This window comes from Myxocyprinus asiaticus, chromosome 16 (assembly GCF_019703515.2).
Source record: "Myxocyprinus asiaticus isolate MX2 ecotype Aquarium Trade chromosome 16, UBuf_Myxa_2, whole genome shotgun sequence".
Classification (NCBI taxonomy): Eukaryota; Metazoa; Chordata; class Actinopteri; order Cypriniformes; family Catostomidae; genus Myxocyprinus; species Myxocyprinus asiaticus.
The window spans coordinates 27346174-27373533 of NC_059359.1; the positions used below are offsets into that span (position 1 = coordinate 27346174).

Consider the following 27360-nt stretch of genomic DNA (forward strand, 5'->3'; position numbering starts at 1 on the left):
AGATTTACTTTGCCAGGTTCTGTTATCACCACTATAGCCAGTGTTATAATAAATATGGTTTGTTATTTGCCACTGTGATCCTGGACCCTGTCATAAATCACTGAATGCTTATATGCACATTTTATGCATTCCCAAAAAATAAACTCTGGAAACAAGTTGTTGCAATAAAGTGTCCATTTTTGTGATTACAGAGAAAATTTGCATTTGAAAAAGAATTCAAAAAGGGGTTCCATGTGTTTAATACATAAACTGTCCCAGTCATGTTTAGAAAGTGTAAGACAGGTCTCATTTTCTCTGAATAGGGATGAGAGTGGACACTGATGGACAAGTAAATGTGGCGGTCTACTCACATTCTCATTTTTGACATGTTTTTTTTTCTGGAAGCTGTATTGTAGAATACTCCACATATGTCAGCTCCTAAACAAAACAAAAAAAATCAATGGATACATAAGATACATAATAGATAAGTAGGCCTATATGTTAAAAGGTAAACATGTCTGTCACTACTTTGTAAAGTAATTAATTTATACATGTGCTGCAGTGTAAAGATAATAATAAATTACCTTCTGAAGTTGCAATCCTTAGGTTTGATTATACTTTTAAATTAGGATTGCTTAGTAAAATAACAAATGCTTTACTGAAGAAAATAATGCATTGTGTATTTTAGTTATTTCACCAAACATATTTTGTTTTGTTTTTTAACAAATTCTTCAGACAAAATAAGTCAGACTGATAATTAATTATAAGAATGCAGAATTAAATGCAGTCTCGATAATATGAGTTACAGGAAAAATGGCACAAAAAAAAAAAAAAAAATAATAAAAAAAAAAAATAAACTGTCCAATGTGCACAACTAAAATCACTGGCATGAATGGATTAATGGTTCTTAAAGAGTGACTTATTTTAAATTTTAGTCAAGAACCAATGAGGTTTGGTGTCAATAACGACTTAGTTTAAATCTGTTCATCATAGAAAGTGATCAAATACATGGAATATGATGCATGAGTCACATGGACTACTCTTATGACACATTTGGGTGTTTTTTTAAGCTTTACAGAAAGGCACAATTCACTGCTATTGTATGGAAATCAGCTTTTGCAACATTATTTCAAATATCTACTTTTGTGTTGTGCAGAAGAAAGTCATATGTGTTTGAACCGACATGAGGGTGAGTAATTACTGGCAGAATTATCCCTCAAATATTCCAGAGTGTTGTATATTCTCAGCTCCCTGTCCTGGTATTTGGTAGTGTTTTTTGCTCTTTATTGTAAGTCACTTCTACTGAGCACATAGAGGTTACCTATTAATATGATTATACTTACAGCAGAGTCATCGGTCTTCTCTCTGTCATCTGAAAAGTAATTATGAATATGTCTCTTGTAAAAGGAAAATATCTTATAAAATGTGTAAAACACACCACAAATATCTTTTCACATTTTTTTTATATTAATTGCACTGAAATATCTTGAAACTGATGATATGACTCCATGTTTGTTTGTATTGTCAATCCGTAACGGAGCCTGAAAGTATTTTGAGCTGGCATTAAAACAGATTTGTTTTTATTTACTTAATAAATCATGGATATCTCTGCCAAAAATTCATAATGTTTGAATCAGCATAATCTCACAACTTTAGTTCAAGAACTTCAACATCTTTATAATTTACATTGCCCTTTCTATGATACAACCTGAAACTAAAGTCAAATTATCTCAAGTTCAACTCAGATAAAACAGAGGTAAGACTGACTGGCCCAAAATCTGTCATCTCAAAACAACCTGGCATTACACTTGACTTGGATGAAGATCTCATTAAGCTTTCTCTGACCATTCAATCTTGTTGTAATTTTTGATGTTTTACTTTCATTGGATACTCATGTTAGGAAGGTTGTGAAGATGGCTTTTTTTCACCTTTGTAACAATATGACATATTAGTAACGTATTAGCTACTCTCTCAGCCTCCAAGATGATGAAACCCTTATACATGCCTTTGTGACATCACGCCTAAAGATACTGTAATTTACTTTTAGTTGATCTTTCTGCAAAAACTGTCAAGCGACTACAATATGTGCAAAACTCTGCTCATCTAAAAAACAAATGCTCCAATTCTTCAGGACCTCCACTGGCTCCGTCTCCTTTTGCATACAGTTCAACATCCTCATCATCACATACAAAGCTCTTCATCACCATACCCCAGAGTTATTATAGTTCCATGTATTTGAGATGCAGTCAGAAAGAGCATTATTACAGGGCAAAATTGCAGAACACATGAGTGTCTTACACTACATTGATACCTGACACACAGAACATTTGGATGTTCATTATGCTATTAATGAATGAAAACACAAAACACTCACATACTGAAATACGGAGTTCCTTGCTTTAGGCAGGCAACAGTAAATCTTTTCTAGAGGTGTTCAAATCCCTCTTAACATGAACAAAATTTTGAAGCAGACTTTTGAGTGAGAGTGTGACATGAACATATGCCAAGTTTAGTACATTCAGGATTAACACAGTATGTTCCAAACACCACAAGACTTTAAGACAATGACATGGATGTCAGCAAGCTTAAACTGAGACTCTATGCCAGACCAGTTCTATTAAATCAATTAAATGTGTATAGATGCATTCTTAAATATACCTCTTTCACAGATATCTTAAACACCATATAGAAATGTGTTTACCCCGAATTAGTAGGTAACAAATTATCAATCCCAAAAAACATTCATGATGTTTACCAGACATTTTCTGTCTGTTAGTCTTTTTCTTCCTTTAACTTCATCAACCACAACTTCCCCTAAATAGTCAGTTCTTTAGAGATGATGCAACATTTGTTGCAACATACAACCATAAAAAAAAAAAAAAAAAAAAAAAAATTGTTGATGAATAATGGACTACTAAACTTATAATTTTGATGATATATTAGAACTAACCAGTAGAACTGAGAACAGTAATTAGAATAGGACAGAGAACTTAACAACACTGTAACATGTATTCTGATACTCCCTAATTATTGTTATTATTATATAATACATATATTGTAATGTCAGCCTGGATATACAGATTAACAGTTTAAAGGTGAAAACATCACCATTGAACATACAGTGAGGCAAATGCAGAGCTACTTTGACATATATAAAACAGAACAATTAGACCCAATGCTTTAACCCAATGAAAACAAACGAATAGCAAATGATTCAATATTCTGAAAATGAGTCATTAAGGCCAGGAAATATCAGATGACACATCACAGAACTGTCAAACACCAGACAGCTAGAGACCATAGCAGACAGATGTCAGTTTGATTCAGTGAGGATGTAAACAGTGTTTTTCAGGCACTTTGTGAGGAGCGAAGGCTTAAAGGGACAGTTCACCCAAAAATGAAAACTCTGTCATCACTTACTCACCCTCATGTTGTTCCAAATGACTTTCTTTCTGCTGTGGAACACAAAATATGTTAGGCAGAATGTTAACCTCAGTCACCATTAACTTCCATTCTGACTAACATCTTTTGTGTTCAATGTAAAAAAATAAAATAAAAAAAGTTAAATAGGTTTAGAACAACATGAGGGTGAGTAAATGCTAACATAATTCTCATTTTGGGTGAACTATCTCTTTAAACTGGAGATGCAAAAGATTACCTTTGGTAATGGTGATACCTTCCACTAAACTACAGAGAAAAATGCAAAAAAAAAAAAAAAAAAAAGACGTGCTCACTTTTTCTGCACCCACTGAAAAAAGAAATGAAAAAATTAAACCAACATCACCCTAAACTGGAGTTTCTGTGGGCACAGAGACATGATTGTAGCCTGCATTAAAAACAAAACCTCATTCTATTCTTCTCTTATCTGTATATTCATCAAAATTCAAAAAACAATAGCTTTATTTTATTCACTTTTTATTCACTTCCCACCCCCTCTCACTTTTCAACCTTCTGTAAAATCCCTTCACAAACCACAGAACAGACAGAACTAAGCACACAGAGACCTGTCTGAAGAGTAACTGAAACTTACTATATTCCATATAATTTACCAATATAAAAATAGAAGGTAGAGTATTCACCCTGTATTAAATGATATTTTCTCTCATAACATATTCTGAGAGTGGACTTCAATGCAGCTACAGTAAACAGTCATAGAGAGGTTTAAAATGGCAAGAGTAAAGAGTTACATTACAGTGTTCGGTCTTGGCTTTCATCTGGATATGTAAGGCAGCATGCATGTGTACTGAGGATTTAGTAATGCACTTCTTTACATGGATTGGCCATAAATGCACATTGGTTTTTGGAAGAAACTGAACCAAAATTAACAGGCTTGTGGCTCTAACCAAACAGATGGAAATATAGAAATTATTCACAAATGTAAGATAATCGATACTCCTGAATCCCTGAATATTCACACTGATAGAGGCTCTAAAGCAGACAAATTACTCCACTTAAAGGGATAGTTCATCCAAAAATGAAAATTCTCTGATAATTTACTCACCCTTATGCCATCTAAGATGTGTATGACTTTCTTTCGTCTGCAAAACACTTTTGAAGATTTGTAGAAAAAGATCCAGGCTCAGCAGGTCCTTAGAATGTGAGAGGATGATGATTAGAAATTTGTAGGTCCAAAAAGCACAATGCGCTTGGAGCACTTGGGTAAATTTGGCCATTCGTCAACAACTGACTGGAAGTGATCTTTTATAGTTAAAAGTGCTTAAATGTCATTCTTTTTCACACATAAAGTGATCGATTCGCTTTAGAAGACATTAATGTTAATGCTGGAGAAAGGATGGATTTCTTTTATGCTGACTATCTGTGCTTTTTAGACCTACAAAAATTTTCATTTTTGGGCAAACTATCCCTTTAATTATACCACATATGATTATATAATATACTGTAATTCACAAAACAGAATATATATATATATATATATATATATATAAAAATTAAAAAAAAATCAAACATTATAAGGTGGATTACAAAAAACAAAACAAAAACTAACTACATTAACCTCAAGGTTCCAGATTTAGTACTACCACAGACATGCATACATAGACAGGAGGAGCTGAGATCCATCCTCAGAGATGATCAGGTCTGATTCCTTCTCCATGAACTACATTAGCCCATGCGGGTTGAGGAAACCTGGACAAAAAGAGAGAGTTACCAGGTGTAGTGTGGAAAACAGGTGCGAATGAGTCTTAAAGTGATAGTTCACCCAAAAATGACATGTCATCGTTTACTCACCCTTATATTGTTACAAACCCATATGACTTGCTTTCTTTTGTGGAACACCAAAGGAGGCATTAGGCAGAATGTTAGTCAGTCACATGTTACTTTCCTTGTATGGAAAAAAGATGCAATAAAAGTGAATTTTGAATAAGGCTAATATTCTGAACATGCCTTTTTGTGTTCCAGAGAAGAAAGAAAGACATATGGGTTTGGGACAATATGAAGGTGAGTAAATGTTGATAGAATTTTCCTTTTTGGGTGAACTATCCCTGTAAGTGCATTATATATGTGTGTATATGTGTGATCTGCAGCAACACAGTGACCCCAACTGAATAGTCCATCAGGTAAATGTGAGTGTGGTCACCTGTGAGATGTTGATTCCAGTCAGTTTCTCCACTGTGGCCGGCAGGTGAGTCATGATTTCCAGAACTTCTCCTGTCAGCTTAGCTGCGCCAACCTCTGATCCTCCGCTGGACACCATGGTAACCTTCTGGGCTGCACAGAGTGGCTTGCTGATCTCTTCTGCCATCTAGAGGATTGGAGAACTAATGTTACCTTCACATCACTGATTTTATTATTTATTATACAACAGTTAGTTCCAGTACTCTAATCTGATTGGACAAGCAGCTTTTAAAGAGTGAAAATATTTCGTATAACAGCACTGGAACATTTCACTGTTTGTATCTATTTATTGACATTCAGATGGATGGATTGACTAACCAGTGGGAGTTTCTCCAGCAGCATGTCCACCATGGCTCCCTCTTTGTACTGTTTAAAAGCTTCAGCCTTTTTGGACATCTGCTCAGCCTCAGCACGACCCTTTGCCTCCATTGCAAAGGCTTCAGCCTCACCTCTCATCTGAGAAAGAGATACAGAATGAGAGAAGGGAGACGTGTGTTAAAGTCTAAAAGGGACTAAATGGTGAATGGTGTATGTGGGGTGTGGTTTATTTAAACAGTAACACTTATACAATTTTACATATGTGGAGAGATTCATGAACTCACTCTGATGGACTCTGCCTCAGCTTCTGCCTCCATGATCAACTGAAGTCTGTGAGATGAGAGATTTTTATGTGACATGAGACAAAAACATCAAGCTATAAATTTTGCAAGCGTTGTTCCACTCATTATATATGTTTTACTGATCGTGTTTACAAGCACTTAAGAAAACAGTTATTCCAGGTTTTTTGCGGAAAGCACCGTTCTGAAACATGATGTAAACACTAACGCTGTTTTCCTAACACCATTTAAGGGATTAAAATAAAATGGTTTAACAAACCTAATTCTCTCCCGGAGAATGTGGCTCATATGGCCATGTAATAACATAAGTGGCATGCTTATCGGTGCATTTGTGTGGAAAAACTAAACTGACGTCATAGGATGTAGCGCTACATCATATCAAAAAGTCAACATGGTGAAAATTCAGAATTTCTGGGGTAAAACGCACACATGCATACACACACAATTGACCAGAACACAGTTTAGAATATCAACTATTCGTCACGTCTGTATATGCGCTCAAGTGCACTGGGGGAATCCCGCAGTATGATGTAACCTCCACTATTGTAGCACAATGCGGCTGAAGAAACAAGCACAGCAACATCTGTGGAACATGTGGAAATAAAGTGAAGCAACAAAAAAAAAAAAAAAGAAAAAAAAAGCATCTTCTGTTGATTTCATGTTTGTTATTTAAATCAGCGTCATGGGGAAATTCCATTGTATCCCCTTTGCTGTGGAGAAAGCAGCTTACTGACCAAGTGCATGTATACGGGTGTAATGAGTAAACCATTAACACTGTGCATTAGGGCTTGGCAATTAATCAAATCTTATATTCAATTATGATTTTGGCTTCCAACGATTAGGAAAACAAGATAATTGAGATAAAACGATTATTGTTGTTCCGCATTCCGTTTCTCAGTGAAACACCGCGGCGTTATATCTTTAAAGCATCCTTTATTAAAGTTCAAATAATAAGGAAGTGGGTTATGAAAATTAACTCTGAAACTGGCATTTCTCTGTGCGGTTCAGCGTCGCATCTATGAGTTGCGTGAAGTGACCGAGGAAGAGATTGAATCTTCTCCCGGCTGATGCACACTATAGCGCGGGGATGCTTGTCACTTGTGCGCGTTTGCTGCAGCTAGAAAATAACGTAGTGAATCATAATATATGTGTCATGTTCACTGTGTGTATCTTATCATGAAGAAAATCGGTGATACGCAGTTCTATTAAGAAGAGAAAGTTTGTTTTCTGTGAGTTAAATATGGATCGAACGTGCGCTTGTTCCGAAAATGCTCACGCTAATGCACACCTGTATGTTCAAATACATTTCAAACTTCCACCAATGCCCGTCATGGTGTGGTATTCATGTAAACACAGAGAGTGATATCTAAAGTGAACATAAACAGTGGAGAAAAAAAGCAGATTTTTATTCAAATGTCGGAATTGTAAGTACAAATGTAAGCTAATAGACCTACTGCCATCTAGTGTGTCATTATAATAATCAAACAACCAAGAAAACACTCACTGTTCTTGACTGGGTAACTTTAGTAGCTTTAAAAAGTATTAATGTATTATAACCATACAGTGAAAACCAGTAGAAGTTTTGTGTTGCATTTTATTCTGAATGTTTCCTTGAATACTTGAAACTGCTGTTAAATACTTCTAAAGTGGTTAAAAAGCACTGAATGTTCTTAATTTGTGTTTTTTGTTCTATTATCTTTTTATCTATTTCTATTCATTGCTGTTTTTTTTGTTCTTTTATTACTGACTGTTTACTACTCTTGAATAATTACTTAAGAACTTGAAACCATTCTTCCATAATTAACATATTAGTTAGTGTTATTATTTGTTGTGGTTTTGAAGTTGGTATTGAGAATTGTCAAATTTCACTACCGAATACTGAAAATGTGGTCTTGTGATAATGTATTGCCTATATTGTTAATGGTAGATCTTGCTGCAATAACATGATGAAAAAGTAGATCTCATTCCATAGAAATGTGAGCACCCCTGCTGTAAATGGTGATTTCTTTATTTGACTACCATACGTAACATAAAATAATTACCATATGACAATAGCCTTCTCCACTACCCAGTGCAGTTTACATTTCAAGTTCAAGGAAAACCACTGTTAAAAAGACAATTAAAAAAAGTTCAATAAATGCATGATGTTTCCAAAGTATTCAAAGTATTGACCAAAATATCTGTGATTATGATTTTTGCCATAATTGAGCAGCCCTAATGTGCATACACTGCATTCACATTTAAAGCAGTTTTATCTCAATAACTGGCTTTCTGGTGTCCACGTAAACAAGTTCACTGTATGTCTGGTTGTACGTCATGTGCAGTCCTCACCGTTCTGCCTCAGCGAGCTTCTCGATACGGTATCTCTCAGCCTCAGCTGGTTTCCTGATTTTAGCTTCCAGCTCTTTCTCCCTGCGAGTGATCTCCTGCTCCTGTAGAGTGATCTGCTGCGTGCGCTCAACAACCTGAACCTGCATCTTCTCCTCTTCAATACGCTGCTTTGTCTTAGCCACCTAATGCCGGTGATACAGAGTATAGGTCAAAGTAGAGTAGGAATGACTTGCATTTAACTAAAAAACCTGGAAGCATACTGTGTACTGAAATTATAGTGCCAATGACGAAATTTGCGTTATGCGTGCTGTGCGCGAGACACAGTGGCACACGGAAAACCAAACTATACTTTGGCCTTCAGATGGGGCTAATTAATGTTACTGTTAACAAAGATTACTAAAATAAAAAATGTGAGTTTGAAAAAGACAGAAAACCCGAAATATAACGAAAATAGAATTCAAATTAAAAAAGGGCCTTTTTCATACAAACAAAACAAATTTGTGAGTAAATGGTTAGTCTCAAATGAAAAATTATCCACACTTATTTTTTTTCACTTTTTTGGCATTTTATTTCTCACAAGTCAGGGGACAAAGGTGTTTCACACTGACACATTGAGAAAAGCAGTGAGGCCCTTGAGTTGTGAAAAAAAAAAAAAAAGGGGGATAATTTTTCTTTTGAGATTGTCTGCTGTCTGATTGTAAAACAGCCAACTAGTTCACTTTTTGCATTTTCTGATACGTCAGTTAGATGTCGGCAGATAGAACATTTTGTGGTGTGTTATAAGAGATGAAAAATAAACTAAACTAAAACGAATCATTTTCCAAATATACAAACGAAAAATAAACAATTTTTGAACAATTAAAAATAAACGGAAATTGAAAATCAAAATATATAATCAACTGAAAACAGAAACAGTGAAATCTTCAAAACTATACTGACCCTGGTGCAGATACATGGGGTTTGGTCACAGATCAGAAATGATAAATGTACTGTTTGAGCATGCGCTATGCTCCAGTAGTTTTAGATGATTTCTTGAAATTCCTTAAAATATTAACTGGCAAAATAATTCACATATAATTAGCATAGCGTGAGGTGCCAAAGATTTGCTGGACTTCAAATAACCATCTATGTAATAAATGGGGACAACATGTAATAATTAAATCATATCTCTAATACCTGAAGCTGATAGGCCATTTCAGACTCTGCCTTCTTAGTGTTGACCTCAACGTCATAGGCAGCTTTTTTCAGCTCATAGTCTCTCTGGGCTTTAGCCATCTCAATCTCATTCTTATACTGAGCAGAGACCTTCTCCTGCATGGCATGAGCCTCCTACACACACAAACACCAACATTTTGTTTTGTCCAGCACTATTTAGTGACAGCAGGAGGAGTTTAGGAATATTTCCAATCTGACCTTGATGACAGCATCTCTCTTGAACTGAGCTTCACCGATACGAGCATCCCTTTGCACTTGAGCGGTACGAGCTTTACCCAGCGAGATTAGATAATCCTGTGAGAGAGAGTCCATGTGAGTTTCAAACTAAGGTATATGTATTATTATGAATACGCAGTGGGGTTCATTTGTGACAATGCTTCTATTTTGCATTTTTGAACTGAAATAGTAACATGAATTTCAGAATTTCTTAATATTTGTTAGGAGTTCACATGGTCAATGTCACAAATTTGCTAATTTGATCAGTGCCATGGGAATAATGGAGAATCTTAAATATTTATTTTCAATTTGCATTTCTTAGTTTAATTTGTTTTTTCAAAATCCTAAAACGTTCCTTTTATTTCCACGTTTAAATTAGATTCTGAATTCCATATTTTCAATGTGGACTTTTGAGCCTCTTTGTATGCTAGAATGTGCATGGGTGCATATTAATGCCAGTGTGTGCACATGCGCATGCACGAGAGAGAGATAGATAGAGAAAGACAATAGTCACCTGATCGTCATGAACATCTTTGAGTGTGTAGCTGACAACACCAATCCCCATGTTGACCAGGTCAGAGGAGGCTACCTTAAATACTTGCTCTGAAAACTTTTTACGGTCCTGATAGATCTCCTACAAAAAGAGAGAGATTATACAATAAATAATAAATAATCATAATCATATAACAGATATAGTGCAGTTAATTGGACATCACATTTCTCAGTCAGCAATGGTTGCTTGTTCATTTTCAGCACTAAAATATCCCCAGTCCTCTTTTAAAATCTTGCAAAGAGCATTTTCCCCTGTGTGTGTGTATTTGTGTGGTAGATAGAAAACAAATAGCTCTTTAACCCTTTCAGACACAGTGGTTACTGTGCGAAACCACCTCTTCTTTCTTCATTTATAGTTTTGAATTAGAGTTTAAAGTACAAATCTTTCAATTTTGTAAAAAAATTTGTTTAGCATAAGAAAAAGAAAGTAGCACACAGGAAGTGATGTTATAGCTGTAGTTTCTCTGCAAAGTTGGGTCCTCATGGTTGATGCTGGTGTTCCTCAAATTCTGCCTACCACCTCAATCTGTGCATTTTCTTTTTCTTTTTTTTTACACAATCCTGTAAGTTTTATTGATGGTAAAATGTCACAGAATAAGAATTGGTAAAAAAAAAATTTATAAAATGATACAATACATTAATATTATTAGGTAAAATGTGGTGGTTTTGCACAGTAATTGCTATGCATATATGCAAAATAGTCACATGGACAAAACATGGTGGTTACTCACAGTAAACACCATGCAAATACAGAAAACACAAAATCACATGGAAAAATGGTTCTGCTTTCTATTTTTAGAGAGCCATACCATCAGGTTCTTCAAGTAGTGAGAGAGAGAGTGCAGAGAGGAAGATGATGAGGAAGAGCTGAATAGTGATGGAATGCAGGGAGATGGAGGCAGTGATACTGTAGTGTTGGGGATCAGGGAAGTGATACTGTGAGTAGGGATGGAGACCAGAATACTGATCAAGTGAACATAAAGCTGGATTTGAAGGGTTAAAGCAAAACATATGGTAGTGAAATAAAAATGCAGTGACCATTCTTATCCCTGAATGGCAATCAACATACTCATTGGTGTAAAAGAAATCACAGTTGTATCAAGACAACTGGTCCTCCCATGCAGAGATGCATGACACATACATATCTTTCTATATTGTCATCTCTAGCCCTTTATTGCGTGGTGTTACTTGCTGAAACCACAAAAAGAAAAAAGAAAAAAAAAAGACCTTTGACCCAAACCCCAAAATATCTGACCCCACATTGGTTTTGTTTTGATGGTTTGTAACAAGTTCATGATAACAACCAAAAAAATATATGTTTAAAAGGATTTCTCTGTCTGAGCCTGAAAGGATTAAAAGTCTAACTTTCAAAGTATCTCTCCGTACCTCCACAGTAAGGTGAGCGATAATGGCTCTCTGGTGACCCTCAAGTGTCTCCAAGGCAATCTGAGCGATCTCAGTCTCAGACTTCCCCATGAACATCTGACAGGCTGTGGCCAGCATCTCTTTATTCTGCCCCTGGATCTTCACCTGCAGTGAGAACACATAGACCCCATAGACTCTACAACTGATCTGTGTACAATAGATGACTGTAAAGTGTGGGTGTGCATGTGTCTCTAACCTGGGCAATGCCTGTCACAGAGATAGGTACTCCATGTCTGGTGTAGACCTTTTCACTCTTCACATTTAGAGTCAGAGTACTGAGAGATATCCTGAAAAAAAAGAATGAAAAATAAATAATATGTGAGTGTGTGTGTGTGTGTGAGAGAGAGATAGACTTCCTATCTCTGCCACTGTCTTAATAATAGTTGTATTTGCACATTAAGCTGGGACAGGAGAAAGTATAAAAGCTGAGGGTGAAATATTTTCTATAGGGATGCACCAATGTAAAGGCTGCTGATATTAATCGGCCAGTTATTGACCAAATTAAAACAATCAGCATATCAGTTATAAGCACGAAAACACTGATATGAAAAACCAATGGATGATTTATAATTAATTAATCATACACTTTGTAAAAACTCTGTGAATTTAAATGCACAATCCATAAATATTAATTGCCACAATAATTACAAGGGTTGGCACTCCTAAGAACATATAATATTTCATTTCTATTCTTTCTCATTCTTATGTTAATACAGAATAAACGGACATGACAGCTGTGAAAACTTACTTATAGGCTGCCTACTACATGAGGGAAACCATCCAAAACGCTTTGAAACCAGCAGACTTTGACTTCTTAGACATTGGTTTGATGTCCATTAATGCAGCATGATTGATTCAATTAAGATTGATATCTCAATTTGGCCTTGTGCGATTACTAATCCTTAAAAGGCTGGGTTTCTGCATTCAGTGCTTCAGTCAGCACTGTGTGAGCAAGCGGCGCCCTCTAGCGGTGTGTATGGCATTATCCATTGTCCATTATACCACTATAATACAGAAAATAAAAGGGGGTTTTGTCCCTTTGGTTTAAACTTTTAATTTTTCCATGATGTGGGTGACATTTCCATGGAACTGCCCAACATATGCATATACACTGGTGGCCAAAAGTTTGGAATAATGTACAGATTTTGCTCTTATGGAAAGAAATTGGTACTTTTATTCACCAAAGTGGCATTCAACTGATCACAATGTATATTCAGGACATTAATAACGTGAAAAATTACTATTACAATTTGCAAAAACTGTTCAGAACTTCTTAAACTACTTCAAAGAGTTTTCATCAAAAAATCCTCCACATGCAACAATGACAGCTTTGCAGATCCTTTGCATTCTAGCTGACAGTTTGTCGAGATTCTCGTGTGACATTTCACCCCACACTTTCTGTAGCACTTGCCATAGATGTGGCTGTCTTGTCGGGCACTTCTTACTCAGTCTAGCTGATCCCACAAAAGCTCAGTGGGGTTAATATCCACAACACTCTTTTCCAATTATCTGTTTGTCCAATGTCTGTGTTTCTTTGCCCACTCTAACCTTTTCTTTTTGACTTTCTGTTTCAAAAGTGGCTTTTCTTTGCAATTCTTCCCATAAGGCCTGCACCCCTGACAGCTCTTCTCTTTACTGTTGTACATGAAACTGGTGTTGAGCGGGTAGAATTCAATGAACATGTCAGCTGAGGACATGTGAGGCGTCTATTTCTCAAACTAGAGACTCTGATGTACTTATCCTCTTATTTAGTTGTACATCTGGACTTCCACATCTCTTTCTGTCCTTGTTAGAGCCAGTTGTCCTTTGTCTTTGAAGACTGTAGTGTACACCTTTGTATGAAGTCTTCAGTTTTTTTTTGGCAATTTCAAGCATTGTATAGCCTTCATTCCTCAAAACAATGATTGACTGACGAGTTTCTAGAGAAAGTTTCGTTTCTTTTTTCCCATTTTTGACCTAATATTGACCTTAAGACATGCCAGTCTATTGCATACTGTGGCAACTCAAAAACAAACTCAAAGACCATGTTAAGCTACATTTAACGAACCAAATAGCTTTCAACTGCGTTTGATATAATGGCAAGTGATTTTCTAGTACCAAATTAGCAATTTATCATGATTATTCAATGATAAGGTGTTGGAGTGACAGCTGCTGGAAATGGGGCCTGTCTAGATTTGATCAAAAATGACTTTTTTCAAAAAGTGATGGTGCTGTTTTTTACATCAGTAATGTCCTGACTATAATTATTAGAATATTTATAATTACACAGAATTATTAACTTCTTTTCCAAATTCTCAGGATACAAAGTCAATTGGTCTAAATCCTAAGCTTTGGCTTTGACAGCGTACTGTCCAGTAACGGCCTTCCAGCCGGGTGCCTTCCAGTGACCCAAACAGGGAATTAAGTATTTGGGAATTTTATTCCCAGCAAATTTGTCTGATTTAGTCAGAGTTAATTTTGATCCCTTAATTAAAAGGTTTTCGAATGATATGGACAGGTGGGCTTCATTACACTTATCTATGATTGGGAAGGTTAATGTTGTATTCCAAAATTCAACTACCTGCTACAGTCTCTCCCTGTAGATGTCCCCCTCTCTTATTTCAAGCAATTTGATAGCATAGCAAAGTCCTTCATTTGGAATGGTAAGTGTCCCAGGTTAAATTTCAATAAGTTACATAGGCCGATTGACAAAGGTGGGTTAGGCCTACCCAAGATTTTGTTTTATTATTATGCATTCGGTCTTAGACATTTGGCTCATTGGTTGCTTCCACCTGAGAGAGCCCCTCCCTGGTTTTGTACTGAAAAGGAAGTTCTTGCCCCTATCTCGTCACTGCAAAGCCTTTCGATTAAACTAGCCGGAGAGGTTAAGTCGCACCCTGTTATCTTGCATTTGCACACGATATGGACAAAAGTGTCCAGAGTGTTTAATTCTGATATTTATTTAAACGTAGCCTCGAGCATATGGCTGATCCCTAAACTATGTATTAACAAGTCCCCTTTCTGTTGGTCAGATTGGATTGTGAGGGGGGTTAATACACTTGGTGACCTATATGAGAGTGGAGTATTGAGATCTTTTGAAAATTTGATTCAACATTTTGGGATTCCCAGATCTCAATTTTATAAGTATTATACTTATTATACGCACCCCCCTAAAGCGGCAGATACTCTAGGAGTGGTGATTGCTGCTTTTGGGAAGGGTCATAAGGTATCAGTGTATTACTCCCTGCTAATTCAGTGTCTGGGGGACGGAGCTTTAAATTCTCTCAAAAGATTATGGGAGAAAGATTTAAATTTGTTATTGGAGGAGGGAGTGTGGGCTAGGATTCTAAAAAACATCAAGTCTGCATCTAGAGATGCAAGGGTTCGCCTTATGCAATTTTAGATTTTCCATAGATTTTATTGAACCCCCTCTAGATTGTATAGGCTTGGTCTTAAGGACACACCCATCTGCTGGCGATGCCATTCTGAAGATAGAGACACCACCCATGTTATTTGGGGGTGTCGTAAGATCCAAGAATTGATGTGTTGGGCACTCAGGTCTCGTTCTGCCCCAGACTCTGTATTTTGGGAGATGGGGAGGTCATGGATTTGGAGGATAAGTACATGAAGGACTGGGTTTTGACCAGTGTGATGATTGGTAGGCAGGTTATTTTGAGGAGTTGGAAGTCGGATGGAGCACCCTTGTTGCTGGTGCGTGGAGATGGGGAGGGTGGCTGCCTTCGAGGAGGGGTCGAGCATAAGGATGGGAGTTAGGGATTCTTACAATAAGAAATGGGGCAATTACTTAGCATTTTTGGGGGAATCTCGAGGAGGGACGGTGGAGGGAGTAATTTAGAGGTTTTTTTTGTTTGTTTGTTTGTTTTTTATTATACTTGATTATTGTATTTTATTTTATTTTTTTATGTTGTTTTAGTTTTGTGTTTTTTTCTGTGTGTGTGTCTATATTCTATTGACCACAGGGGTGTTCGTGGGGGGGGTCAGGGTGGGGTGAGTATTAGGTTGGGGGAGGGGATATAGTGGGGGTTTCATGTTTAAAGTGACTGATTCAATATATATATGTTGTTGTATTTTTTGTATTAATTTATGAATCAATAAAAATTTTATAAAAAAAAATAAAATAAACTTTTGAAACAGAAAGTCAAAAAGAAAAGGTTAGAGTGGGCAAAGAAACACAGACATTGGACAACATATAATTGGAAAAGAGTGTTATGGATCTTAACCCCATTGAGATTTTGTGGGATCAGCTAGACTGTAAGGTGCACGAGAAGTGCCCGACAAGACAGCCGCATCTATGGCAAGTGCTACAGGAAGCGTGGGGTGAAATGTCACCTGAGTATCTGGACAAACTGACAGCTAGAATGCCAAGAATCTGCAAAGCTGTCATTGCTGCACGTGGAGGATTTTTTTGATGCGAACTCTTTGAAGTAGTTTAAGTTTTTTTTATTTTTTATTAATTCAAATTGTAATAGTACACTTTCACGTTATTATTGTCTTGACTATACATTGTGATCAGCTGAATGGCACTTTGGTGAATAAAAATACCAATTTCTTTCCATAAGAGCAAAATCTGTACATTATTCCAAACTTTTGGCAGCCCGTGTATATGGAATGGGATTCTGGACCAATGAGATACCAACATGACACTACAAAAAAAAAGTATAGTATTTATGGCTTAATGCTTTATCATGTTGCACTTGGTTAGGACACAATGTTTCAGAGCCGGAGAACATTAACAGTCTATACACATAACTAACACTCAACACACAGACCTAAATTACTGACCCCAAAACTTCTGCTGTGTTCCCAGGCCCAGAACCTGAAGTGTAGAGCATTGTAACGAACAGGTCTTGACCTCTCAGATTTGCATGTTGACATAATGTAATCAGATTGTGGGTGTAGTACAGTATATAGGGAATGTCACAGCTGTTGCTCATTACAGACAGAATTAGTAAATCACATGTAAATTAATTTGTGCCTCCACAACAACCTACAAATGGAACAAAGGTATTCTTCAAGGACTTATTGATTTATTTATCTTTGTCATGCATACGTAGAGAGAGACGTAAACAAAACTGGAGTCTCCACTGCCAGCCGTCTTCTGTTCTTATTCTTATCATTTATGTGGCCTGACTCCCAGTTAATTATGGAGTTACAATAGAAAACCACACTGCTACACCTGGGTAAACAAAATGTTCCCTTTGCATGTGTGCTCTAGCGCTAACATGTTCTAATAATCCATCTTCCATTGTAGTTCAATACATACCGCTGGATTTTCTGAATGCAGGGAAGAACAAACACTCTTCCTCCAGGAATTAATAGTGGAGGAGATCGGCCACAACCTGAAAGAGACACAAAAATAGTTTTTTTATTATTTTTATTTTAAAGTAGCAATTCATTACTAATATTTACCTATTATGAATTAATCTACCTTTTAAAGGTAATTCACACAAAAGAGTATAATTTGAAAGCTCTTTACTGTTGTTATACCATACAATTTTTGTAGGAAAGAAAATTATGTGTTGGCAGACTCATAAAGACAATAATCAACAATAAGTCCGCTCACTAAGAAAAGCATTATGGTACTTTTAATATGGCTGATTTCAACACAATAATTGTACTAAATGTAAATAATTGTAGTCAAATAAATTGCATTCTCTTGAATACTTTTAACAAACTTTCAACATTTGAAACATAGTAATTAATAGCATATTTAATCACATAATAAAACTCATGCAAATCTCATTGGCTCATGCAAATCAACAAAAAGCCTGTAATGTTTTGAACACAGCTAAAAAAAAGTGATGCAAAAAGTCTCTTGCATTAAAAAACAACATCAATCCCATACAGTTTGATTTTCAACAGATGCAAAGACACTCATAACCACACTTCTTGCCACAGCATGTCTCCAACAGCCTATGTAAACTGAGCACATTTTACAGAGCACAACCCTCCCCACAGTGTGAGACAATTGACCAGGTTACTTATTTTCTCCCCCTCTGCACAGATCTGACTACATTAACCTTGTTGTAGTAAATGTGAACCCATTGGGGTTTTTCCCTGAGCATTCATGTGATCTTAACATGTAACCACTAACATTTATAAGCACAAAACATCACAGCCATTACAGTGAACTTTGTGTCTGTTTTGACCTGTGAATGGAAGTCACATGAATGTCTCAAACCTGCTCTGCACTTCAATATAGCTGCATTGTTAAAAGCAGCAACTAAACAAACATGCAGAGGTATTGCTTAAGAGAGAAAGAATGCAGTTTTATACATTATCAGTGATCCATACAAACATTACAGATCACTTGCTTCGCGCTACAGGTCTGATGGATGTCACAATACAAGTCACAATACACAAGTCATGTGGTTCAATGAAAAGCTCCAGTGTACTTCAGTGTAGGTGGTTTGAAAATACAGTACAGTAAAAAGTAGAAATCAAATTATGTTTAATGGAATAATGTTTTATTTTTATCATATTCTTATTTTATTTTTATTTTATTTTTTACTTTCAAGTACGATTATTAATTATAATATGTTTATTTATGCATGGCGTAACTATGTAATAAATCAGAACAGCTGCAGCATACCTGAGACCACCATCGCCTCATTGGGACCACAGGTGTAGAACATCTTAAATTAGATCTGGGGAAAGAAAGCAGCAGTATTTAAATGGCATCAGTCACTAGATCAACACATGTTGAGCATATTTAGCATGTGGCATCTGAATAAAGAATCTAATCTTATGAGTTCAGTGGACTCCGTTTATAATGCTCAGCTAAATCTGATGTGCTAGTTAAAAGGGATAGTTCACCCAAAAATTTTAATTATCTCATCATTTACTCACCCTCATGCAATTCCTATATGTGTATGACTTTGTTCTGCAGAACACAAATTAAGATTTTTAGAAGAATATTTCAGCTCTGTAGGTTCATACAAAGCAAGTGAAAGGTGACCAGAATTCCAATACCTCCAAAAAGGAGATAAAGTTAGCATAAAAGTAATCTATAAGATTACAGTGGTTAAATCAAGGTCTTTTGAAGTGATCCAGTGTGTTTTGGGTGAGAACAGACCAAAATGAGTGAAAAAGGAGTCACATTTTTTGTCTGCTCTCACCCAAAACCAACTGGATTGCTTCAGAAGACATTGATGTAACCACTGTAATCTTATGGATTACTTATATGCTGATTTTATCTCCTTTTTGGAGCTACAGGAGTTCTGGTCACCATTCACTTGCATTGTATGGACCTACAGAGCTGAGATATTCTTCTAAAATCTTAATTTGTGTTCAGCAGAAAAAAGAAAGTCATTCACATCTGGGATGGCATGAGGGTGAGTAAATGATGAGAGAATTTGAATTTTTGGGTGAACTTTTTCTTTAATCTGATTTGAGTGAGTCTACTCAATCTGTAGAAAGAACTATAATAAGCCATTAAACATTAACTTTATTCAAATCAAAAGCAGGAACTGGAGATGGCTACTCAAAAAGGTGAAGTAAAACAACACATTTTCAGTTTAGGAGATCTGCATAATAATAAGCAACAGGTTAGTTTACAGCCCACACAAAATATAGACTACATTAAAACTGAGAAATGCAATGAACCATTAGGCTGTTGAACAATTTAACTGAAAACAGATCAAACTTTACTATACAGATTTTCTTATATAGTCCATTCACCTATAAAACCTGCATCTAGACTTAAAAAATCCCACAAGGTAAAAGGCGAAAGTACTTCAGTCTTAAACTAGCTACTTGATCTCGTGCCGTAATAAGCACCGGGTTTAACTGAAAACTAAACCTCGATGATAAGTCAGCTACATAAACTTTCTCACCTCATAATAAAACCTAAAACATATGTGAATGTTTAATATATAACTTAAATATCTTCTACATGTTTAGAAAAACAAACTAATGCATTTAGCAACCGAACAGGAAATCCTTGTCTATTCATTAGCGGCGATTCACACGACTAAAGTTGACTTCGGTGTTGATAATCACAAGTTCAAATGCTCCGCAATAATTGTATAAAACAAAATACTCTTAAAATACTCTTACCGATTGCTGATGTTTTGTTAAAAATAAAGTAAATGTGGATCTATGCCTCACTCTCTACCGTGTCAATGACAGGAAGAGCTCTGGTAATCACACAATCTCGGCCACGCCCATTCAAAACACTGGCGATGACTCAAAACTTAGCCAGCTACCTACCTTCAGGGTCGTGACCACGATATATTTTTAAGGGAGAAAAGCCCCCCTCCCGTAATCAGACATGGCCAGACTGCATATCTGGAATTAATGAATTAACCCTTCACGAACCAGGAAGGAAGTTTATTTGTAATGAAAGTGCCTGTGACTTTTGGGAAATACAATGGTCTGAATGCAGGCGGTTGTGTAAATTGTCAGGGAGCCCATACTTAAAAAGAGGGGCATAAGTATATGTTTGGCCAATGAAATAGCAAGCGCTCTAGACAGAGATGACTTGCTATGAGAGAGATGTTACAACTAGGTTGTAAAACCATGCGAATGTGTTTTGAGAAGACCATTCTGCTGTAAAACATATGTCTTGTAAGGACACACCGTTCGTCCATGCCCATGAGGAGGCCATGCCTCTAGCTGAGTGTGGTTTAACACCAGTTGGGCAATTCACACCCTAAAGGCCCTGACACACTAAGCCAACGGTTGGCCGTCGGCCAATGTCTGGCCGTCGGTGAGCGTCTGTCGAGCTAGTTTTTGCGGTGTGTTCTGCACCATCGGCTGAAGTCGGTCCCTGTCTGCTTTTTTCGGCCGATTGAGCATGTTGAATCGGCAGCGGAGCTCGTCGGTGAGTCGGATCATTCTGATTGGCTGTTCAGCTTAGCAAACCAGTGCACGAGAAGAAAAACGGAAGTGATGAAGCAAGCAAACGACGAAGTCAAGAGGGAACACACAGAACGCTCTTCTCATTTCTTCGCATTTCTCATCCCAATACGTGAATATTTTCAAACGACATGGCTGTCTGGAACGAGGCAAGTGAAGATGAATTAATCAGCATGATTCAGGAGAGGCCAGCTCTGTAGGACATAATGGTAAGCAAGCACTGCTTTGTTTATGTTTTGTATCCCAGCAGTCACTAGCTCTTCCCATTTTGAGTAACGAATACAGACTACTGCCACCTGCTGGTATGGAAAGTTATTTCCTCTCATGCAGGCGCAGAACAGACGTGCTAGTTGGCCATCGGGTGTCGTCTTTGCGGTGTGTTCAAGAGCAACTTTTTGACCCAGATGCAGGCGACATGAGCCAACCCCACAGTCTGCTTTAGTCGGCGCTAGTTCCTTGACATTGGTTTGGTGTGTCACGGCCTTAAGACTCGTAAGCCATTCCATTCCATATCCATTCGTAATCGCATCAACAATCCAATGAGAAAGTCTTTATCTTGGAGACGGACATTCCTTTTGTGCATCCTCCATATAGCATACAAAGAGCTGGTCAGACAGTCTGAATTGGCGGGTGTGCCATCTGAAATAAATGGAGGAGGGAAAAAGGCTTGAAGGTGAACCATTTGCGCTCTGAAGGATGCGGATAGAACCTTAGGCACATAGCCTTTTCTGGGTTTGACAGTGGTTTTTGAAAGACCCAGACCAAACTCCAGACATGAATTTTCAACTGACAGTGCTTGCAAATCACTGACCCGTTTTACTGAGGTCAAAGCCAGCAGTAATGTGGTCTTAAGAGAAAGCACACACAATTCAACATAGTCCAGAGGCTCAAAGGGAGGCCCCAAGAGCACTTTTAGGACCAAAGTTAGGTAAGTCGGGACTGTAGACGGGCGAGGGGGATTTAGCCCCCCCCTTAAGGAATTATGATTAAATCATGTTTGCCTTTAGAGGTGCCGGCTTCAGGTGCGTGATATGCAGATACAGTCACAACATAAACTTGAGCATTGACAGAGTGAGCCCTGCGTTGCTCATAAAGAAATTTCAGGTATAGGGCAGTTCACTGGGTCTTTGCTGTTTGAAAAGCGCCAATTAGTGAACACATTCCATTTCAGTGCATAAAGGCATCTCATGGATGGTGCTCTAGCCTGTTAAATGGTGTTCATAACCGACTGAGCCAATTCCGGCTCAAATCAGAATGTGATGATTCACGATGTCGGAATGAAAAGCTCTCAAAGCTAGAATGACAGACAGTACCTGTCCAGCTGTCAAAAGTCGGGCGTCCATCACACGCTGCACCTAAATCTGTGTTGGATGCATCTGTGGTCAGCACTTTCCTTCTGAAAATTTGACCCAGCATAACACCCTGTTGGTAGAAGGCCAGCGCTGTCCATGGTGCTAGAACAGCCAGTAAGTGGCGAGTCAATGTGATGCACATGTGCCCGAGGCTCCAGGTGCAATGTGGAACATCGCTTGAGTCAGTACTGGAGAGGTCTCATGTGTAACAGACTTAACAGTATGACGGCAGATGCTGCCGCCATAAAACCCAGCATTCTCTGAAATGACGAGTGGTAATGTTTTTCTAGTATGAACTGAGACAGACACTGAAGAATAGTCTGTATGTGCTCGTTCGTGAGGTGTGCACGCATGCTCGAGACGAACACCTTAAAAGGAGGTTTACTGGCTGGGGAAAAGTGTGCTTTTCGCCCAGTTGACATTTGGCCAGATTATCCATATGGCAAAGCAACAAGTCTCTGTGTTCGCTCAGTATCGCTGAGGTAATTAAAAACACGCACACATTCATTTTCAATGGGATTTCGTGAACATGCAGGGAGCCAGAGACAGACTGAAATGAAGGACTTTAAATTGATACGCAGTTCCCTCGAACACCAATCTAAAAAGCCACCTGTAACGTGGTGGCCCTCGTCCTTCAGATCTGTTGATGCAAACCAGTCCTGAGGACGGATGTGTGATAAGATCTGTTTCTGAGTTCATTTTGAACGGGCGAGTCACAAGCGTGCGATTCAAGCGTCTCAGAACTAGAATGGGCCAAAGCCCACCGTCCTTCTCCAAAATGAGGGAATAACGGCTGTAAATCTTGCTGTGTGTGTTGCTGTCAGGGTCAGTCTCTATCATGTTTTTTGAGAGGAGACTCTAACTATCTATTCTATCCCCTAAACCTAACCCTCACAGAAACCTTTTGCCATTTTTAAATTTTCAAAAAAACATTGTTTAGTATGTTCTTTAAGCCATTTGAATTACGGGGACACTAGTGATGTCCTCATAAACCACCTTTATAACATAATACCCCCATAACTACTAGTGTATAACCTAAAAAAAATTCCACAAACCACCAAAACCTAAACACACACACACACACACACACACACACACACTTACACACACAAGAATGAACTGGTAAGACTTTAACACAACACTTTTTTATTTACATTTGTCAAATAAAGTGGAAGGAATGATGAATCCGCACTCAAAAATGGGCTAAATCTCACATCAATTTATTTATACTTATAAAATATTTATTTTTTGTAGATTGAAATGTTATTAAGTTAATAAATTAATGTTTTCTTGATATACAGAAGTGTATGTTTGAACCAGTTACATGCTTAATATTAGAATATTTACGGTAAAGGCTTGTACTGCTTATCGAACAAACAGGTCTGTGGATGATGCAGTCAACATGGAATTGCATCATATCCTGCAACATCTGGACAAACCAGGGACATATGCAAGGTCCTTTTTGTGGACTTCAGTTCAGCTTTCAACACCATCATCCCAGCTATTCTCCAGACTCAATTACACCAACTCTCTGTTCCCACCTCTATCTGTCAGTGGATTATCAGCTTCCTGACGGACAGGTAGAAGCTAGTGAGACAGGGGAAATGCACTTCCAGCACATGTACAATCAGCACTGGTGCCCCCCAGGGATGTGTGCTCTCCCCACTACTCTTCACCCTGTACACAAATGACTGCATTGCCAAGGACCACTCTGTCAAGCTCCTGAAGTTTGCAGACAACACCACTGTCATCGGCCTCAACCAAGATGACGATGAGTCTCTATACAGAAGGGATGTTGAACGGCTGGCTCACTGGTGAAGTCAAGGCAACCTGGAGCTGAACATGCTCAAAATGGTGGAGATGATTGTGGATTTTAGGAGGAACACCCCAACATTGACCCCCCTCACCATTCTAAACAGCACTGTGGCAGCAGTGGAGTCATTCAGGCTCCTGGGCACTACCATCTCACAGGACCTGAAGTGGGAGACCCACATTGACTCCACTGTGAAAAAGGCCCAGCAGAGGTTGTACTTCCTTCACAGCTGAGGAAGTTCAACCTGTCATAGGCGCTGCTGATACAGTTCTACTCAGCAGTCATTGAGTCTGTCCTCTGCACTTCAATAACTGTCTGGTTTGGTGCAGCTATGAAATCGGATATCAGAAGACCTCAAAGGATAGTTCGGACTGCTGAGCAGATTATTGGTTAACCCCTGTGATTCCTTCGAGAACTGTACACTTCCAGAGTGAGGAAAAGGGAAAAAATCACTCTGGACCCCACTCACCCAGCCCACTACCTTTTTGAACTGTTGCCTTCTGGCAGGCGCAACAGAGCACTGTGCACCAGAACCTTCAGGCACAGGAACAGTTGTTTCCCTCAGGCTATCCATCTCATGAACAGTTAAAACTGCCCCTTGTGCAATAATTATGTGCAATACACAGCTTAGTCTATTTATATTTATCCAACATACCATACCTCTTCTGGCATTACATTCCCTTGCTTCTGTATATAACAGATTTGTATTTGTATATTTTACATACGTATATATATATATATATATATATATATATATATATATATATATATATATATATATATATATATATATATATATATATATATATATATATATATATATATATATATATATATATATATATATTGTCTTGTGTATTTCTATGTATACTTTATTTTCTATTCACTTTTTATTTTTATTCTATTTTTGTATTATTATCTCTGTCTTGTTGCTGTATTGTTTGTGCAATGGAAGCTTCTGTCACCAAGACAAATTCCTTGTATGTGTAAGCATACTTGGCAATAAAGCTCATTCTGATTCTGATTTTATAAATGATTGCAGGTGTGTGCTCATAGGTATTTAGCACTGATGAAACCCAAAAACGTTTTGCTGTTGCACTTGGCACTTTTTTGGAAAAAATGTTTTACTCTGTTTGGGCCTCTGTATAAATAAATTGATGTGAGATTTAGCCCATTTTTGAGTGCGGATTCATCATTCATTCCACTTGCATATTTCTGGATCTACGCACCTGGATAATTGGATTATATCTTTGTATACTTGGACTGGTGTTTGGCACAACATTGTTTGCCACATTGCATTTGTTAAATAAAACCAATAAATCAGCCACAATACTAAACATACACACTAATAAATGAAGGGTTGAGATGATAACACACTCACAATATAGAACCAGGGCATCAATAAGTGGAGCTCTACAGTTATCTTTTGGACATTTCTGGCATCTGTTGTTTTCCAGCTGATGACATCAATCTGACTCTCTCTCTTTCTCTCTCTCTCTCTCTCTCTCTCTCTCTCACACACACACACACACACACACACACACACACACACACACACACACACACGCTTGCAAATTAAATTTCTTTCAATAGAAATGGTTTTCAAGTCATGTTATTTACATTTTGTTCACCAGATGGCAGCAATCTGCCTTCAATTTATGTCACATTCTCTTATTTTCTTCATACTTCAACTTATAGAAATGTAGGTTCTGATTTTTTCCCCAAAAATTTGCTTATTTGTATATGCAAATTAATGGTAAAATTTACAGTACGTGTAAATAAGTTCAAAATATTATAAAATCCCAAAAGAAATGCATAATTTTATTGTTATTACTTCAGGGAAGAAAAAATGGTATCATTATCAACATAAAAAAGGGTTACACATCTAAACCTTCCGGTCAAAAATGAAGGTGCCATTTCTGAATACCATAGGAGGGTTAAATATCAAAATTCACTAGATACCCTCTGTATGTAAGAATGTAGTTTTTTTTTTTTTTTTTTTTTTTTTTGCACTTCCATAAACTATATATTTTTTTAATGATTATTTCAAGTTTACTATCACAGGATATGTATTTCTTTGTGTATTACAAGAAAAATTACTACTATGTTCATACAAATAAATACTATCATGTTGATTTTCTGTGCAACAATGTTGAATTATCTGTATCCCATATGCGTGTACACATACTGTACATAATAAACATTCTTTTTCTTACTCAAGATGGTGCTGTTGTTTCAGTGATTGACTTGATTTACATTTGACATTGCTATTTAATGAAGAAACATGGGGTGCGTCTCAATCAGCTCCCTAGTTCAGTAGTCAGAGCACTGATCAGAAAATCTGCCATTTTAACGGCTGTATAAATCGTAAAATCGTTCTAGTACACTGAAACGTTCCCTCCCTAAAAAATTCTTGGTTGCTCACAATGTTCCCTTACCGGAAACATCGTCATGTCTTCTGAAGTCTTTCAAGTCATTAGAATACGAGCACATGTGTAAATATATCATGTCAAAGCCTTATTTTCTCTTTAAAAGAGATGTTGTTTGTCTTTCGTCCATAATAACCATGAAAGGGAAACAATCTTATAAATATTAGAGTTGTTAAAAGTAGGTTTAAAATACACTCCTTAATATTTTAATCTCTTTATTTAATGTTATTTATTTTTCATAATGACACTGTACGTTTGAATATCTTCAACGAAAATGAACGGGTCATTTATACAGGGATGATGCTGATTAATAACAGCTGCGCTTGAATGCGCGAGCTCGTAAGTGCCCCAATTCAGTGGATGAACACCCTTGCCAGTGCCCGAATTTGTGTTCACAATATACTATGATATTGGGAGTGTGAGAGCTGATAGAGACACACCCAACATCAAAGTAAACTATAGCAAGTACAAAACATGAACAGTACCATATGACTATTCATATAAGACTCAATAAGTGCCTGAGAAAATACTTATGATAATGTTTATCTTATGAGTAGATTATGTGTTGCTCAATATGTTTTTGACAGGCAGCTGCGTCTCAAGAAATGTCATTATAAAAGTAATGAATACTGTTCTAGATTTGTTGCATTACCTCTCTGATATATAAAAAATAAAACACTAAAATATATTTTATTTTATTATTTTCTAATTGTCTTGAAAATAGTTAGAAATGTTTACATTATCTGGGCACTTTGTCCATCCATTTTTTATAGATATATATGTGTCCGCACTGACGTGCAAAGAACGGGGGCAGCAGGGTTGCAAGCCCCTGCCCTTTTCCTTCACAAATCTAAAGGTGCCCTTTTTGGTCGTCCAGAAAAGGGGGAGAAATCGAAATAATTAAATTAAAATAGTTAAATAAAATACAATAAAAATCT

At 37.1% G+C, this 27360-nt stretch overlaps 1 protein-coding gene across 4 annotated transcripts; it reads right to left on the minus strand.

The window, feature by feature from the left end:
- Nucleotides 1-2195: 2195 nt before the first annotated feature.
- LOC127453844 (flotillin-1-like) lies at nucleotides 2196-20137 on the minus strand. Of its 4 annotated transcripts, XM_051720575.1 has the most exons (14): nucleotides 20028-20137; nucleotides 18562-18616; nucleotides 17233-17308; nucleotides 12166-12256; nucleotides 11931-12074; nucleotides 11354-11527; nucleotides 10507-10626; nucleotides 9975-10070; nucleotides 9738-9890; nucleotides 8562-8743; nucleotides 6216-6261; nucleotides 5932-6069; nucleotides 5576-5740; nucleotides 2196-5124 (listed from the first exon to the last, which is right to left on the minus strand). In XM_051720575.1, the coding sequence occupies exons 2-14, from the start codon at nucleotides 18602-18604 to the stop codon at nucleotides 5101-5103; spliced, it is 1452 nt and encodes a 483-aa protein (XP_051576535.1). In that variant the 5' UTR covers nucleotides 18605-18616; nucleotides 20028-20137; the 3' UTR covers nucleotides 2196-5100. The 4 variants fall into 4 exon arrangements, with proteins under 4 accessions (XP_051576535.1, XP_051576536.1, XP_051576537.1 ...); XM_051720576.1 differs by lacking the exon at nucleotides 11354-11527; XM_051720577.1 differs by lacking the exons at nucleotides 17233-17308; nucleotides 18562-18616; nucleotides 20028-20137 and adding exons at nucleotides 12718-12973; nucleotides 16752-17200.
- Nucleotides 20138-27360: the final 7223 nt, after the last annotated feature.

Coding starts and splice junctions, on each gene's coding strand:
- LOC127453844 (XM_051720575.1), bottom strand. CDS start 18,604: ATGTTCTACACCTGTGGTCCCAATGAGGCGATGGTGGTCTCAG. Junction 17,309..18,561: donor TGAGGCGATGGTGGTCTCAG/GTATGCTGCAGC, acceptor TGTCTCTTTCAG/GTTGTGGCCGATCTCCTCCA. Junction 12,257..17,232: donor TGCATTCAGAAAATCCAGCG/GTATGTATTGAA, acceptor CTTTTTTTTCAG/GATATCTCTCAGTACTCTGA.